Genomic DNA, 14,477 nt, shown 5'->3' with positions numbered 1-14,477 from the left:
ATCCACCATACACCGTATTCCACACATCACATACACACGATGAACATGAAAACATTGTTATCTTTATTAAAAAAAACCTATCACTATTCAACAGATTTCCGAGAAAACAAAATCCTACCACATGTGGCAACTCATTTCCATGGTTTTTGAGGTCAAAGAATTTGAATATTGATTTAGTTTTGTCGCAGCAGTTCAAGTTTTTGGGGTACATCCCTTAAGGTTCTCAAGGTAATTCTATATCGTGATATCATGAAAAGTTTCGGAGAATAATTTTGGAAAAACTTAACGAGCTGAATAGAGATTTTTGGTGATGTTTTTATCAGATTTTTTTCTATTTTTACACATTTGTTTTGTTCAATTCCAAATTTACCCATTTCAAGTCTAAATTGTGGCGTTCATTCAGCCTGATATGAACGGAAAATATGTTTCTATTATCAACGTGTTTAACATTACTAACAATATGTTGAACTTATCTCACAGGCCGGATCTCTTCTCGGATTAAATTTATTGTGGGTGAAAATCAATGTTACTGTCAGTAACTTACTAAAACTCACACAACTTGTTGACAAAAGTGTCGAAAAAGCTTCAAAACTTTGTGTAAATGATGATGAGTTAAGGAAGAAGGAAATCTCCAGCTATGATGAAGCAGTCCATTGTAAAATCTTCTTGATTTCATCTTCGTTTACCGTCGCAATAATATTCACATTATGATTGTTGTTCCCACGATCGAACACCATTTGGCCCCGTGTACGTTGTCCTTGCAATTCAAGTGTAGCATTGTATGTGCGCTGATATTGAATACACGTATCAAGAAATATGAATGCCGCAGCTGAAAAAGCATCATACGGAGTATAGAACCTATTATTGCTGTATGCAATACGTTCAACTTCGTTCAACAATCGAACATTGACACAGTCAACATTTCCCATAACATTGAATCGCCATTCCTACAAGTGTCAACCAAATGTTTCTAACATGCCAAGCAAAAATATAGAAATGAAATAATTCCCATACCAATGGAATGTTGATGCTTTCTTCACGTCCACATTCTAAGGGCAAAATTGTGATTGGTCTATTGAGAGAATTCAGTACAATGTGAGCGGCTTCCGGATCCCGGAAGAAGTTATATTCAGAGCCCCTCAAAGCATTCCCTCTTCCTGAATAACGCGATTAAATCGATGAATAACGCAAGTCGATTTGGTTCGAAAAAAAGAGGAAATACCTTTGAAATTGCCGTCCATGATGAACACTTATTTGATGTTTCCCTTGATTTCGGGATATAAATTCAAAGCTAATGCAACATTTGTTAATGGACCCAGGCAAATAAATGATACCTCATTCGGATGCTAAAATTAAATGGAATTTAAAAAGAGACAGCTGATATAATGGAGTTGTCGAAACGTACAGCCATCACCATTTCACGTATAATTTCAACTACATTTTTCTGTTGAATCACTTCATTGGCATTGTTTGGATAGTGTAGCTGCCAAAAATGAATATCGCTGAAACCATTTCGTCCATAAAATTGGCCCATTTTCGGATCAACAGGAATGAAACCTTCAGTTGCTCCTTTGTAAATCCGGATCTATTAACATTGCAATTAGATTTATGAAAAGATATGAATCGAATTGATTTACATGGGTACGGTCAAGTCCATCCAAAATCCGGTAGGCATTTTTTATTGCGTTTACAGTGGATGTGGTTCCAAATACTGTTGTGATTGGAAGCACTTTCACACTTTTCAACAGTTTCTCCGCCTTCAGGATTATTTGTAATGCCCACGCATCATCAGCTCCCATATCTGTGTCGAAAATCACATATTTTTGCTTTGTTTCACCACTCATTTCAATATAACACAGTTGAAAGTCACTTGAATGCTGAACTGTTAACTTAGTTGACACTGAGAAAGGTTGAGTGAGAATATTCAGTATTGTGCTATCGGCTCAATACAATGTATATTTTCTATTATTGAAAGCAACGGTATAAATTCAGGTCAAGCTACACTTACTTTCACCACTTGATTGTGTACGTCTTGAGTGATGCAGTTCTCTAATAGCGGTTTTGCCTATTAAACACATATTCACCGCAAACTCATAAACCGAATGCTAATATTCAGATAACATTTCGAACTAATTCAAATCAGTTTTTTTACTGCTTCATCGTTTTTGCTGGGATAAAATGATTTTTGCGGGAAAAAAGTACAATGGTATCTGAAAAAAAACATGTGATTCACATTTAGCTGTTTTGTTGGTGTTGTTGTTTCGTACTGTATTCATTAGAGCGGAAACTATGGAGGTTTCTCAAGAATTTCGTTCTGAGTTGTAAAATCAATGCTAGGTATTTTTGTCGTAGAAGAAACAGGAATCGGTTTGAAGATGATGATATATGCGGATAAAATGTCCAAGACACTCTGTCGAAGAGAATGATACCTTAGTTGACAGGAGGTTCTTGAATACAAAAAAATCATGATAATATTGCGAATCACAATTTTTATTTTTAACGTAAAAGTTTGATGCTTTCATCTTACTCATAACTATATATGAACGCGTGAGAATAAAAGACTGACGCTAGCAGGTTATTCGCAAAAGCAGGATAACAATCAGTTGCACGCAAAAAAGACATTTCAAAAGGTTACACGCAAACGGAACATTTTATTTTGTCGCATTTTGAATTTTAAAGCCGTGATTACAACAACAATATACTTCTCTCTTGCGTGCAACCTTTTGAAATGTCTCTTTTGCGTGCAACTGATTTTTATCCCGCTTTTGCGAAAAACCTGATAGCGTCAGTCTTTTATTCTCACGCGTTCATATATATCTCAAAAACTAGAACTTCTTAGACAAAACTAGCGCCATATTTCAATTTCACAGGACCCAAAAACCACGGAAACGTTTTCCCACTTCTGAGAGGTTTTTCCAGCGTTGATTAGTGCTATAAATTAAGTTGTTGTGTAAAAAAAAATTTAATAAAACGGAAATCCATTCAAATTCAAACCAATTTTATTTATTTTCTATTAAAACACTTCACGTATAAATAGAAATAGTACCAACGAATCGATTTGTTTTGTATTTTCGGGCGAAACTTCATTTAAAGATTTGCTTTTTGTTTCATTTTGGGTGAACTTACCGAAAATTAGAAATAAAATAATAAATAAATTGATTTAAAAAAAATTGTGTGTGGTTGTCATTCATTTCTTTTCGATAAAATGTCGTTGGTGAGCTTGGAATGATGGGATTTGGAAAAGACACCAAATTCGGTGATTTAATGAGAATCCGTTGTAGGTTTATGTGACATCAAATGAACAAGTTACAAAAATACCAATATACCAGCACAAAATATAATGAAGCACAAAATAGGTAACATGACCACATTATTATCAACACATTTAGTGAACTTTTATACAATCATTTGTCCTATGTTCAGTCTTTTGTAACAACAACTCAAATAAATTCTGTTTTACTTCTAGCTTGATATAAATTGCTCCTTGTTTTCCCGGATCCGTTTCAATTTTCGTTTCAATGCGATCATACCTACGAATGAATGAATCAATTAGATTGGTTTTGGGCAAAGAAATAGATGAAATATTGTTTGAGTGTTTAGAATTTATCAAAACCATTCCATTCTTCAACACTCACACTTGATGGTTTGATAGGTTTTCATGGAGTGACTTGCATCGTCTTTCTGTTCCACGCTGTTCAACTGTATTTCAATCAGCGCGTTTCGAATGTTCTTCAGGTGACGTAGTTCTCTGGTCTCCTTGATCAAAATACATCTGCAAAGTGGAAGGATGAGAGTGAAATAAAAAATGGTTAGAAAAATGAATTGAAAACACATGGCAAAAAGTTCATACCTAGAAACCGATCTCTCGCCAAGGCAATCGTTCGAGTTACTGTTGGTATGGTAAATTTGATGGTAGAAGTACTGCAGAATGGGCTGAAATGTTCAAAATTATGCTTGTTATTCGCCCTATACACTAAATATTCCTTTTTTTTCTGTTCATTATTTCCTTCATATTTGGAATAATCGTCAAAACTCACCGAATTCCATATGCAAGATCCATACCTGAAACCATAATTATTTCTAAATTATTGTTCCGAGTTATTTACTTCACTAAATTACCTTACCAAAGTAAAAAGAACGAATTGAGCCAGATGAAGAACTTTCGTCCATACAGTGTTGGAATTAGAAACTTGAACGGCAATAAATTCAAAAATACAAACGACCATAGCAACAGCTTCAATGTAACGCAAACTCGAAAAGCGACATCGCGATTCTTCGGTATATGCCAGCCGACCAGTGATAATCCATCCGTAAATAAATAAATTAGCGCCAAGAGAATGTTGAACATCACGGAAAAGTATTCCAATCTACAATCAAACCGAACAGAAAAGTTTTCAGATGTTTACGATTAAAAGTTACTATCTATATTCCATTGAAAATTTTAAAAATCTCCTCAAAATCCTATATATCCATTTGCTTTCTCTTACCGATAAACATCAAAGCAGATAACAATACCGCAGGCCAAAAATTTGCTCACCGCTTCTGACACATAGCCCTCGTTCAAATCAAATATCACATCGATCAAATAAAATGATATCAGAATATAGTTGACCGAATTGAGTAAATTGCACCGATGGTTTGACGTAAAAAATATGAGATTTTCATAGCTTCGATAGTAGTTTTGTCCATTTTGCTTGAAATATAGACTGTCAGCCAAGAAATATTTCTGATACACGTATAAAAATGCAATAGCAACGATATAAAAACATATATTCCAAACATAGCGAACGGTTAAGTTCCATTTGTAGTAGGATAGTTTTGAGGCCCTTAAATGTGGCTAAAAATATAAACAGAGATTCGATTAGAATTAAAGTGCAAAAAGTTCGTGTGTGTGAGAGAGAAAAGATGGTGAGTGAAACATTAGAGCATTAGGATTGTATGGCATGTTTTTGGTTTTGTTTTTACCTGCAATATTTTCTTAAAATAATGAAAACAGACAATATAAAATAAACCAATCCAAAAAATTGAATTGATTCGATTGTGCGAAGTGGCATTACAAGCAGACCAAATCTCATACCAATTGAATTGTGGCAAGAAATTAAAAAGCATATTCAATTACAAGGAATTTAGGCGGTTTATTGCCTCTTGTCCAGTTCGAATTTCGTCTTTTTACTCTTTTTGTCGTTGTTGGTTCGGATTTTTATAAAGAATTTTATTAAAATAAAAAAAAAATGTTGCAGCGTTTATATATAAATATGTTTTGAAGGTTTTCAGTTTGACATTCTCGCGTGACAAACAGATTGTCGAAATGAATTTTTGAATATTAGCCCGGCGAGAAATACAGAGGGAGCCACAACATTCCGTTTTGGGTGATTTTTTTTTAAGGAAATATTCTTAATTCTGTTGCTTTGTCATAATTTATATCTGTTTTTAATCGATAGTTTTCCATTGCATTTATGAAGTGCTCATGCATATGACGAGAGTCGGTTATTTTCATATCATAACAGACACTGTTGACTATCAAAGACACTGATTCAATTCACACAATTACCAACTTCACGGCGAATCGACTATGAGAACAGCTGATATAAACCAATTTTCATTGGATACGTAGAATATGGAAATATTCAATCACACACACACACACACACACGCATATTGCAATCGTGCGCGTACACACAAAGAAAACGAACAAGAGGAGAGAAGAAAAAAAACAATAATATTTATGAACAAAGTAAAAGTGACAAAGGCAGAGAACACTTCGATCAAGTGAACATATTCAAAATAAACTCGGAAACTGTTTCGATTGTTGTTTGCTTTTTGTTGCGAAAATAATAGAAAAGTATTATACTCGTGAAAAGCCACTTCAATTCGCCAAAATTCACAAAAGAACGCACTGAATTTGAAGAACGCAGCCAGCAAAAAAAGGCAGATAAAGATGGGACGCGTATTTTTGGATCATATAAATGGCACAAAATTGTATTCGTGTGCTTCTTGCGATACAAATTTGACCAACAAGAGCGAGCTAATTAGCACTCGGTTCACGGGTGCCACGGGTAAGATACAAATATTTTCGAATTAATACTAAATATGCCTCACGAAAGTCAAACAAGATGCGAAAAAAGTTTCACGTATGATTTTTTTTCACGATTTCGAATTGAATAATTCCAATTTTCATTTGCTTTGAATCCGAAATGATTTCATTATCCCATATCAGTAGTTGCTTCGAATATAGTTGTTTCGTGCATTACACGCAAATGTAAACATTTATGCCGATGACGTCGCACAAAAATGAAGCAAAAGAATAAATTGAATCTAGAAAACCTTATAACGAAACTTGTATAATTTCATCTAAATGTTCAAAGTGTATTTTTGAAATCCATGCAAATTTTATTTGCATCCATTCAAAGGCATGCAAAATTTTCATGAATCTTTTTATCTTTTGCACTCAAATTTCAGGTCGTGCATTGCTTTTCAAGCGTGTTGTCAACTTGACATACACAACCATTCAAGATCGTGTCATGTTAACTGGTCGTCACATGGTCCGTGATGTCATGTGCAAGAATTGCAAAACAAAACTGGGTTGGATGTATGAATATGCGACAGAAGACAGCCAAAAGTGAGTCCATTGAAACCCTATTTCCAGAACAGGTTGTTTATTTACAATGTCATCACCATTTATCATCGTCATTCACAGGTACAAAGAAGGTCGCGTGATTTTGGAGCAAGCTCTAATCGCTGAATCAGAAGGTTTCCCCGATCCATATGCCTCACAGCAGCCGACGGTGAATCATCGGTACAATAATCAGAATCACTTTCAAGAATAAAATGCTTCTCTTTCATTACATATAAGGATTTTCTTGAATCGAAAAGTTTAAATATTTTAGACTTTTCGTTTTGCATTATTTTCACTAAAAATTATTAAAACCCAATAAATGCGTTAATCTCAAATCAAAGCCTGGTTTCATCCCTTCAATAACATCATTGCCATTTGTTTGTTTATGTTCAATTGTTTACCAGTTCGTTATTGGCAATAGAAATGTTATTGCTTGTTAGTGTTTATCTACTGGGTTAGTGTTTAGCGCCATCTCTCGGTCAACCATCCAAAATTTACGAAAACCCAAAATTATTACGAATCTGCGCTGCTATCAGTGCTCACAAATATATGGGAGAAAAGACGTCAAAACTTCTTCGTTCGTATTTTCAGTGAATTTTTTTAGTCATATGACACTTTGCTTTCCACTGTTCAATAAGGCGATTATACCGTCAGTGTTGGAAAAAAACTAATCATATCAATAGTGTTTCGGTTTTTGTGATTAAATTTGCTCCTTTTTTTCGCAAACAAAATGACGGGATCAGCGTTTAACATTGACGGTGGCTATTTAGAAGGATTGTGTCGTGGTTTTAAATGTGGAATTTTAAAACAATCGGATTACCTGAACTTGGTTCAGTGTGAAACTCTTGAAGGTCTGTATGAAAACATTTTTTTTTATCATCAATATGAATTCTTTATCTCTGTGTTTCCGCTTTATTATAAACATATTTAACATAAAAAGATATGCTTTATTCGGAGAAGCTTTATGAATTTCCCGTATTTAATCGCTTCCAAAGTGAATCACTGAAAAAACCATTTATCTGTATGTTTTATCATCGATTTTGCGTTAGCCTTAGTAATCACAGTATGAATAGACAAAGTGTCATGTCAGTCATATGATCAATTTACACTGAATCACAATTTGTTTTTCTAACTGTAAAAAATGAGTTGAAAATAGCATATTAAGTAAGAAAAATTGTTTTTTTTTCAAATTTCAGATTTAAAACTTCATTTGCAAGGAACTGATTATGGGCAATTTTTGGCCAATGAGCCATCACCATTGTCTGTATCGGTTATAGATGATAAGCTTCGTGAAAAATTGGTGATTGAATTCCAACATTTGAGAAACCATGCCGTCGAACCGTTGTCCACATTTTTGGATTTCATCACGTACAGTTACATGATCGATAACATCATTTTATTGATCACTGGTACGTTGCATCAACGTCCAATTTCTGAATTGATTCCAAAATGTCATCCGTTGGGCAGTTTCGAGCAGATGGAAGCCATTCATGTGGCTGCCAATCCAGCTGAGCTGTACAATGCCGTGTTGGTCGATACACCATTGGCCCCATTCTTTGTTGATTGCATTTCCGAACAGGATTTGGATGAAATGAACATCGAAATTATCCGGAACACATTGTACAAGGCTTATTTGGAAGCTTTCTACGACTTCTGTAAAGGCATTGGCGGCACCACGGCCGATGTGATGTGCGAAATTTTGGCTGTGAGTTTAATTTTATACCAATTTTCTGTTTCTTTGACAATGATTTTCCATTTTTTTTTTCGGAATATTTTCGATAATTTATACCAAAATTACGGTGATAAAGACGATTTTTGATAAACAACTAGCGATAAGACCATTTTAATTTCCTTCCAAGTAACGATGACCTTCTTAATTTCCGCATAGTTTGAAGCCGATCGTCGTGCCATCATCATTACCATCAATTCATTTGGAACGGAATTGTCAAAAGATGACCGTTCGAAATTGTATCCACGCTGTGGTAAAATGAATCCAGATGGTTTGGCCGCATTGGCTCGTGCCGATGATTACGAACAGGTGAAGGCCGTCGCTGAATACTATGCCGAATATGCTGCCCTATTCGATGGCTCGGGTAACAATCCGGGTGACAAAACTTTGGAAGACAAATTCTTCGAACATGAGGTACGTCTTTCGAATATTTGGCCTTACCAATTACTTGGTTAGAAAATTCGAAATTTTTGGCCTGTTGTCAAATATTTGGAATAAACTGACCTTCCTTTTCTCTCTTTCTCTATTCATAATTGATCGATATTTTTCTTCATTCATCAGGTCAAATTGAATGTGTATGCATTCATTCAACAATTCCACTTTGGAGTGTTCTATGCATACTTGAAGCTAAAGGAACAAGAATGCCGTAACATTGTTTGGATATCGGAATGTGTTGCACAGAAACATCGCGCCAAAATCGACAATTATATTCCAATTTTCTAATCAAAGTAAACGCTTGATGACGATATGCATGAGATAAACCATCATCAGTTCTACGGCAAAAATAACAACAACAACAACCACAACAGCAACAAAATATCTCACCGATAGAACAAAATGCATGTTCGATTCATCGAAATTGGAGTAAATTTTTATTTTTTAGCTTAAAATCTTTGTGAATTCGGCTTTAAACAACAAAAAAATGTGCGCAAACGACATTCCTCATTCATGAAGTTTTAAAAACCAAAACTTATCACCAGTTCTTGGCAAAAAGTATTATTTTAGTCGCAGCTCGCCAGAACTTATCTATATATATTGTATATTGGAATCACTGATCAACTTTTATTTGTTTTTCCTTCAGTGTAATTTTTATTCGCGCCCCCTTTCAAGTGTTAAACAGCACAAATAGCTCTGTATATTGTTTTTTTTCTCTTCTTCATGTAAATTAACCTGTTTCAAACATCAACAACAACAACAACAAAATACAAAATCTTAAAATTATTACTTCTACATTGAACTGCTCATCAGATTTGCATTTCGAGAATTAGAAAACGAATTGCATTGAAAATTGTAATACCCTCTCTGGTTCAGTTCTATATTCAAAGTGTAAAAACAAACAACCAATTGTAATTCATTGTAGATGTTAAACAAATAAAGTTTATTGTGGGAGTTTTAGTTGAATTTTTGTGAGCATTTTCATTCATTTCCAAATCGATCGAAGCGATAAAGCCTTGATTTCAGCCAAAAAATTAATAACCAATATTGACTCAATATCATTGAGTGTAAAATTCTCTTGTGTTCATTTCTATTTGATCAATGCACCACTCCCGAAGTTGCCATCCGTATGCTGTGTGCTATGCGTAAATGTCAAATCAGATTTTGCACACACAGAGACATGAGTCATATCACATGAAAGTCGATTGGGAGCCAACTTCACGTCAAACTTCGTTGCACAACGCATTAGCTAATACAAGTAATTTTCGCTAGTGATTCGCAGTGTGTTGGTGTCTATTGTATACGAAACGAACAGACTTTATCGAAAGGCCAGGCACAGAGAGAGAAAATAACTTGAAATTTTGCAAATTTTTCTAAATCATCACGAAGAAATCATTGAAAGAAATCTGTTGTGCATTCAATCATCGAACAGTGTTTGTTGAGCATTTTGACAAGAGCTCAAAACACGGACCAATATTCAGATTGTATCTGTCACAAATATTCCAGCGATACAATCATTTCATTTCGGTATTGCAATTTCTCAGTTCGTATGAAAAAAAAGTCGAGACGAGAAAAATTCATCGCACAACAAATCAGTTCAAAAGCAGCTATTCAATACGTTTTTCTTCGATTTTCGCCAGCAAATTTGTAGGGAGTTAAGATTTGAGACAGAAATTTGACCTGAATTTTGAGCGGAGAAAAAAAGCAAAAGCAGCACCAATTTACCTTTGAAGAAGATGGAAGTGCTATCATCATCATCACCAGGTGTCATACAAACGAATGGCACAACAACAGCATCCATTGGAACACAGAAAAAAGACTCAGGCAACGATCCAAAAGATAATTTATGGTAAACATTCCATTTAATAATCATTTCAGTTCATTGTTTCGATTTACTTATGATGCGACATGACTCACACAGAACGTCAATCAAAATTGAAATGCAAATGCTTCACCTTCAATCTTCCGTGTATTGTCACTAATACGCGTATCAAGTGACTAAAGCATAACGAAATTGTGTCAATTTCAAACGATTGTAATCAATGTTTCAACAGATGTGATTTCATTTTCTTGACATTCATTTTCTCATCTGGAAAATGTTACGAGTGATCAAATATTTTGTGAGCAAAAAGAAATGTAGTCAACGTTTGTGACCAACTGAATATAATATGCTACGCATCGGTTCGTGTATCATAATATTAGAATGAATTGTGTTGATTTTCGTGATTATCAGTGCTCTTCGCCGAGAAAATTATCATCTCTTCAGCATATGTGTCTATTCTTATTCTGATCACAAACACACATACACACGCACGTCGCCTATTGTTTCAACGAAAGACGTTTTCACACACTTTCGAATTGTTTGGAATGTTCTTCCTCTTCTTGTCTTTCACCTTTACCAACATGCGTGCAGTGTAGCGTCTATGACCTCATCATAATCAAATATTTGCTTTCTATTATAACGCTAAATATTCAAATCACTTTGTATGAATCACACATACTATCGCAAAAAAGTCTTCAAAACATGAAACGAAAATTTCCATAAAAAATATATTGAGTCAAAATTGACGGATTCAATACATTGTTAATTTTACACTATTTTACAATGACTTTTTCTTACAAATGGTCGGCATTTTTTTTAAATCATGTTTTTTTTTTGATTTGCTATTAGGTCGGCAATTTTGAGTGAGGTACAAAATCAGAGTAGCACAAAACTTCCATCGAATAAATCAGTGTTGGTGTTGGGCGATAATGCGACCGGTAAAACGACGTTGATTGCTAAACTGCAAGGGGTCGAAGATCCGAAGAAGGGCTCAGGTTTGGAATACGCTTATATCGATGTTCGCGATGAGTACAGAGATGGTAAAGTGCCAAATGCAAATTATTATAAATCATTTCCGTTGCAAAACATCTTCTAAATGCACCGTATCGCTTATTTCTGTTTTAAATAGATTTGACACGATTAGGTGTATGGGTATTAGATGGTGATCCTGGTCATGTAAACTTATTGAAATATGCGCTAAACGAAAATAATTTCCCGCACACATTGATCATATTGACGGTTTCGATGACAGCACCCTGGAGCTGGAACGAGCAATTGAATCATTGGATACAAATTCTCAGTGATCATGTGAAAAAGCTTAATATTCCGGCAGGTAAGTTGGAGACAAATCAATTGTTCAAGGGAGTTGAATTTAACAAAAATCCACGTTCTCTTGCAGATGTGCAGCAAGAAGCCGAAAATCGTTTGAAAAATGCCTGGCAAAATTATTGCGAAACGGGTGACGACCTAGATGCCAATTCTCCTATGAACAAACGTACGGCACGTTTGTCATCAGTCGAAGATGAAACTATGTTGCCTTTACCCGATGAAGTACTTACCAAGAATTTGGGACTTGACATCGTTGTTGTTGTCACGAAGGTAAAATTGGAAAACACTTTGTTCAGCATAAAAACGAATTTGAATGTTTTTTTTTTCTTGGAGAGTCGAGTAAAAATGCATGAAAAATTAGACAAATTCAATATAATTCATGATTATCATTTCACAGACCGACTATATGACAACATTAGAAAAGGAATACGATTATCGAGATGAATATTTTGATTTTATGCAACAATGGATTCGACACTTTTGTCTTCAACATGGAGCTTCATTGTTCTATACAAGTGTTAAAGAAGATAAAAACTGTGATTTACTCTATAAATATTTGACACATCGAATCTACGACTTACCATTCCGAACACCAGCATTAGTTGTGGAAAAGGATGCGGTGCTAATGTAAGTGATTCGTTGATTTGGTTTTATGTACACATTTATTACCGGCCGTAGTCGGGCTCCACTGTGGCAAATACCAAGCTTCAATTAATTTTATCATTTCAAATTTTTTTCATGCAACAGACCAGCTGGTTGGGACAATTTGAATAAAATCAGCATACTGTACGAGAATATGCATTCATGCAAAGCTGAGGATAACTATACAGATGTAATTGCTCCACCGCAACAACGAAAAGTAAATGGTTTTCTCTGAATTCCTCTTTTGGTTTACCTAGATAGAGCAATTTTTCATTTTCTTCCTATTACATTTACTCACAATGAACAGACTGTTTCAAATCGGGAATCTGAAGTGCAAACAGAAGATGAGCAACAGTTCTTAGCGCGACAACAGCAAGTGCTAATGCAAGGTCAAACCCAAACCAGAGGTGAATCACCGATGCGAACACCGCCATCCGCGAAATCGATGCCCAGAACATCGGTAAGCTATTACAACTTCACTTTCTCCCATTTAAAATGGCATTGCACACATGTGTTAATCTCAATTTTCCATTCGAGATTCAGATGGACTCGAAGCTGACGCCAGGCGGACCAGGTGGCGAAGGAGTGTTAGCCAACTTCTTCAATTCGCTGTTGAGTAAAAAGGCAAACGCGCCCGGATCACCAGGTGGCGTAGGGTCTCCACGCCCAGCGAACGGTGTAGGCGAAGCAACGCCCGACAGAAATACTATGCGAACAGACGCTGCAGCTGAGTTAGATCGATTGACACGAAGTGTGAAAAAAGAAGATGAGGAACTCTCGCAGTCGGAGTGCTAAAAAGAAATTGAACAACAAAACAACAAAAACAATAAATATTCGATATTTTCCAAATGTTTCCAATATTTCCAAATTCATGTGAAAATGAAACCTTTTTTTAAACATCTAATTGCGAAAATCTAAACAAAATGTGTAAAGAAATATAAGTGCAGTGCTTGAACACAGTTTGAAGAAAAAGAAAAAGAAAACAGAAAACTCCGATCGATTGATTATTTATTCGTTAACATTGCTGAGCATTTTTGCCTTATTTAAATTATACGACATTTTGTTTTAGTTAAACCAATTTAATCCATTTTGAAGAGAAAACAAAAGTAAAGTCGAAAATCAAACGCAAACCATTGTGCATCAATCAATTTAATCAAGCTTAATGAAATCCAAAAGTCAGCATGCACCAATCGTAATTGATATGTTGTTATAGACAACCTGTTAATTTTAAACGAAAATTTTGAAATTATTTTATAGTTATGATTCTTTTTTAGAAGTATTGGTGCACACACACAAACACTAGACCGTTGTTATAACACACGGTCATACTATTGAAATACATTGAAAATGAAAGAGAAATTGTAACTGAGGGTAAAATAACGTTCAAATAAATTAACGTATCAAAGATATTTGATAGTGTAAAAACAAGAGATTTTTTCATAATATTTATAGCCATTCGAAATGTTAGAAGAAAATGAAGATTGGAGAAAAATAGAAGAATTGGCGTCATCATTCCCGAATTATTTGAAGCCATTGAACTGCTTACTTTTTTACTTTACCTATGTGTTTTTTTTTGCTAAAGTGTACTAATTCATAACTGCATTCGACTTGTTATTATTCTAACTCACATAACATCCCAATGGAATAGTAAAAGTAAACGTAATTTTAGTTTTATTTTAAAAAAGTTGATCAAAATCTTTGGTTCGCTTCCGATGAACATTTGTTTATCTCGTGTATTAATTTGAGAATATCATTAAGTAATTTGCGACATTTACAAACAATTTGACATTGATTAAATCGGCAGTCAATAATTCGATATAAGAATTCGCTGAGAGATCGTAATTCATTTTTTACGACATTATAAATTAACGGTGTAAATACATTTATCAAAGCGAATTTTGTTT

General features: G+C 34.7%; 5 protein-coding genes across 8 annotated transcripts; 3 read left to right on the top strand and 2 right to left on the bottom strand.

Moving 5' to 3' along the window:
- Nucleotides 1–635: 635 nt before the first annotated feature.
- On the bottom strand, nucleotides 636–1,799 carry LOC129565602 (uncharacterized). The gene is made up of 3 exons (XM_055440621.1): nucleotides 1,692–1,799; nucleotides 1,406–1,585; nucleotides 636–947 (listed from the first exon to the last, which is right to left on the bottom strand). The coding sequence occupies exons 1-3, from the start codon at nucleotides 1,797–1,799 to the stop codon at nucleotides 636–638; spliced, it is 600 nt and encodes a 199-aa protein (XP_055296596.1).
- A 1,178-nt stretch (nucleotides 1,800–2,977) lies between these two features.
- Nucleotides 2,978–5,286, bottom strand: LOC129565567 (uncharacterized). Its single transcript, XM_055440576.1, has 7 exons — nucleotides 4,966–5,286; nucleotides 4,488–4,837; nucleotides 4,125–4,367; nucleotides 4,038–4,062; nucleotides 3,851–3,933; nucleotides 3,636–3,772; nucleotides 2,978–3,530 (listed from the first exon to the last, which is right to left on the bottom strand). Exons 1-7 carry the CDS (start codon nucleotides 5,107–5,109, stop codon nucleotides 3,463–3,465), a joined length of 1,050 nt encoding a protein of 349 aa, XP_055296551.1. The 5' UTR covers nucleotides 5,110–5,286; the 3' UTR covers nucleotides 2,978–3,462.
- A 368-nt stretch (nucleotides 5,287–5,654) lies between these two features.
- Nucleotides 5,655–9,746, top strand: LOC129565563 (protein yippee). The gene is made up of 3 exons (XM_055440570.1): nucleotides 5,655–6,056; nucleotides 6,460–6,619; nucleotides 6,698–9,746. Exons 1-3 carry the CDS (start codon nucleotides 5,939–5,941, stop codon nucleotides 6,825–6,827), a joined length of 408 nt encoding a protein of 135 aa, XP_055296545.1. The 5' UTR covers nucleotides 5,655–5,938; the 3' UTR covers nucleotides 6,828–9,746.
- Nucleotides 7,333–9,746, top strand: LOC129565562 (V-type proton ATPase subunit d). The gene is made up of 4 exons (XM_055440568.1): nucleotides 7,333–7,467; nucleotides 7,813–8,321; nucleotides 8,505–8,759; nucleotides 8,907–9,746. Exons 1-4 carry the CDS (start codon nucleotides 7,347–7,349, stop codon nucleotides 9,066–9,068), a joined length of 1,047 nt encoding a protein of 348 aa, XP_055296543.1. The 5' UTR covers nucleotides 7,333–7,346; the 3' UTR covers nucleotides 9,069–9,746.
- A 193-nt stretch (nucleotides 9,747–9,939) lies between these two features.
- On the top strand, nucleotides 9,940–13,998 carry LOC129565561 (cytoplasmic dynein 1 light intermediate chain 1). 4 transcript variants are annotated; one of them, XM_055440565.1, is made up of 9 exons: nucleotides 9,940–10,307; nucleotides 10,421–10,629; nucleotides 11,452–11,642; nucleotides 11,732–11,935; nucleotides 12,002–12,201; nucleotides 12,329–12,558; nucleotides 12,679–12,790; nucleotides 12,881–13,033; nucleotides 13,111–13,998. In XM_055440565.1, the coding sequence occupies exons 2-9, from the start codon at nucleotides 10,517–10,519 to the stop codon at nucleotides 13,366–13,368; spliced, it is 1,461 nt and encodes a 486-aa protein (XP_055296540.1). In that variant the 5' UTR covers nucleotides 9,940–10,307; nucleotides 10,421–10,516; the 3' UTR covers nucleotides 13,369–13,998. The 4 variants fall into 4 exon arrangements, with proteins under 4 accessions (XP_055296540.1, XP_055296539.1, XP_055296541.1 ...); XM_055440567.1 differs by having other exon boundaries at nucleotides 10,018–10,307; nucleotides 13,117–13,998; XM_055440564.1 differs by having other exon boundaries at nucleotides 9,956–10,629.
- Nucleotides 13,999–14,477: the final 479 nt, after the last annotated feature.

The sequence above is a fragment of the Sitodiplosis mosellana genome, unplaced genomic scaffold (genome assembly GCF_009176505.1).
Source record: "Sitodiplosis mosellana isolate CC-2019 unplaced genomic scaffold, AAFC_SMos_1.0 Smas_scaffold_3, whole genome shotgun sequence".
Taxonomy (NCBI): Eukaryota; Metazoa; Arthropoda; class Insecta; order Diptera; family Cecidomyiidae; genus Sitodiplosis; species Sitodiplosis mosellana.
This window is presented reverse-complemented; position numbering and strand designations above follow the sequence as displayed.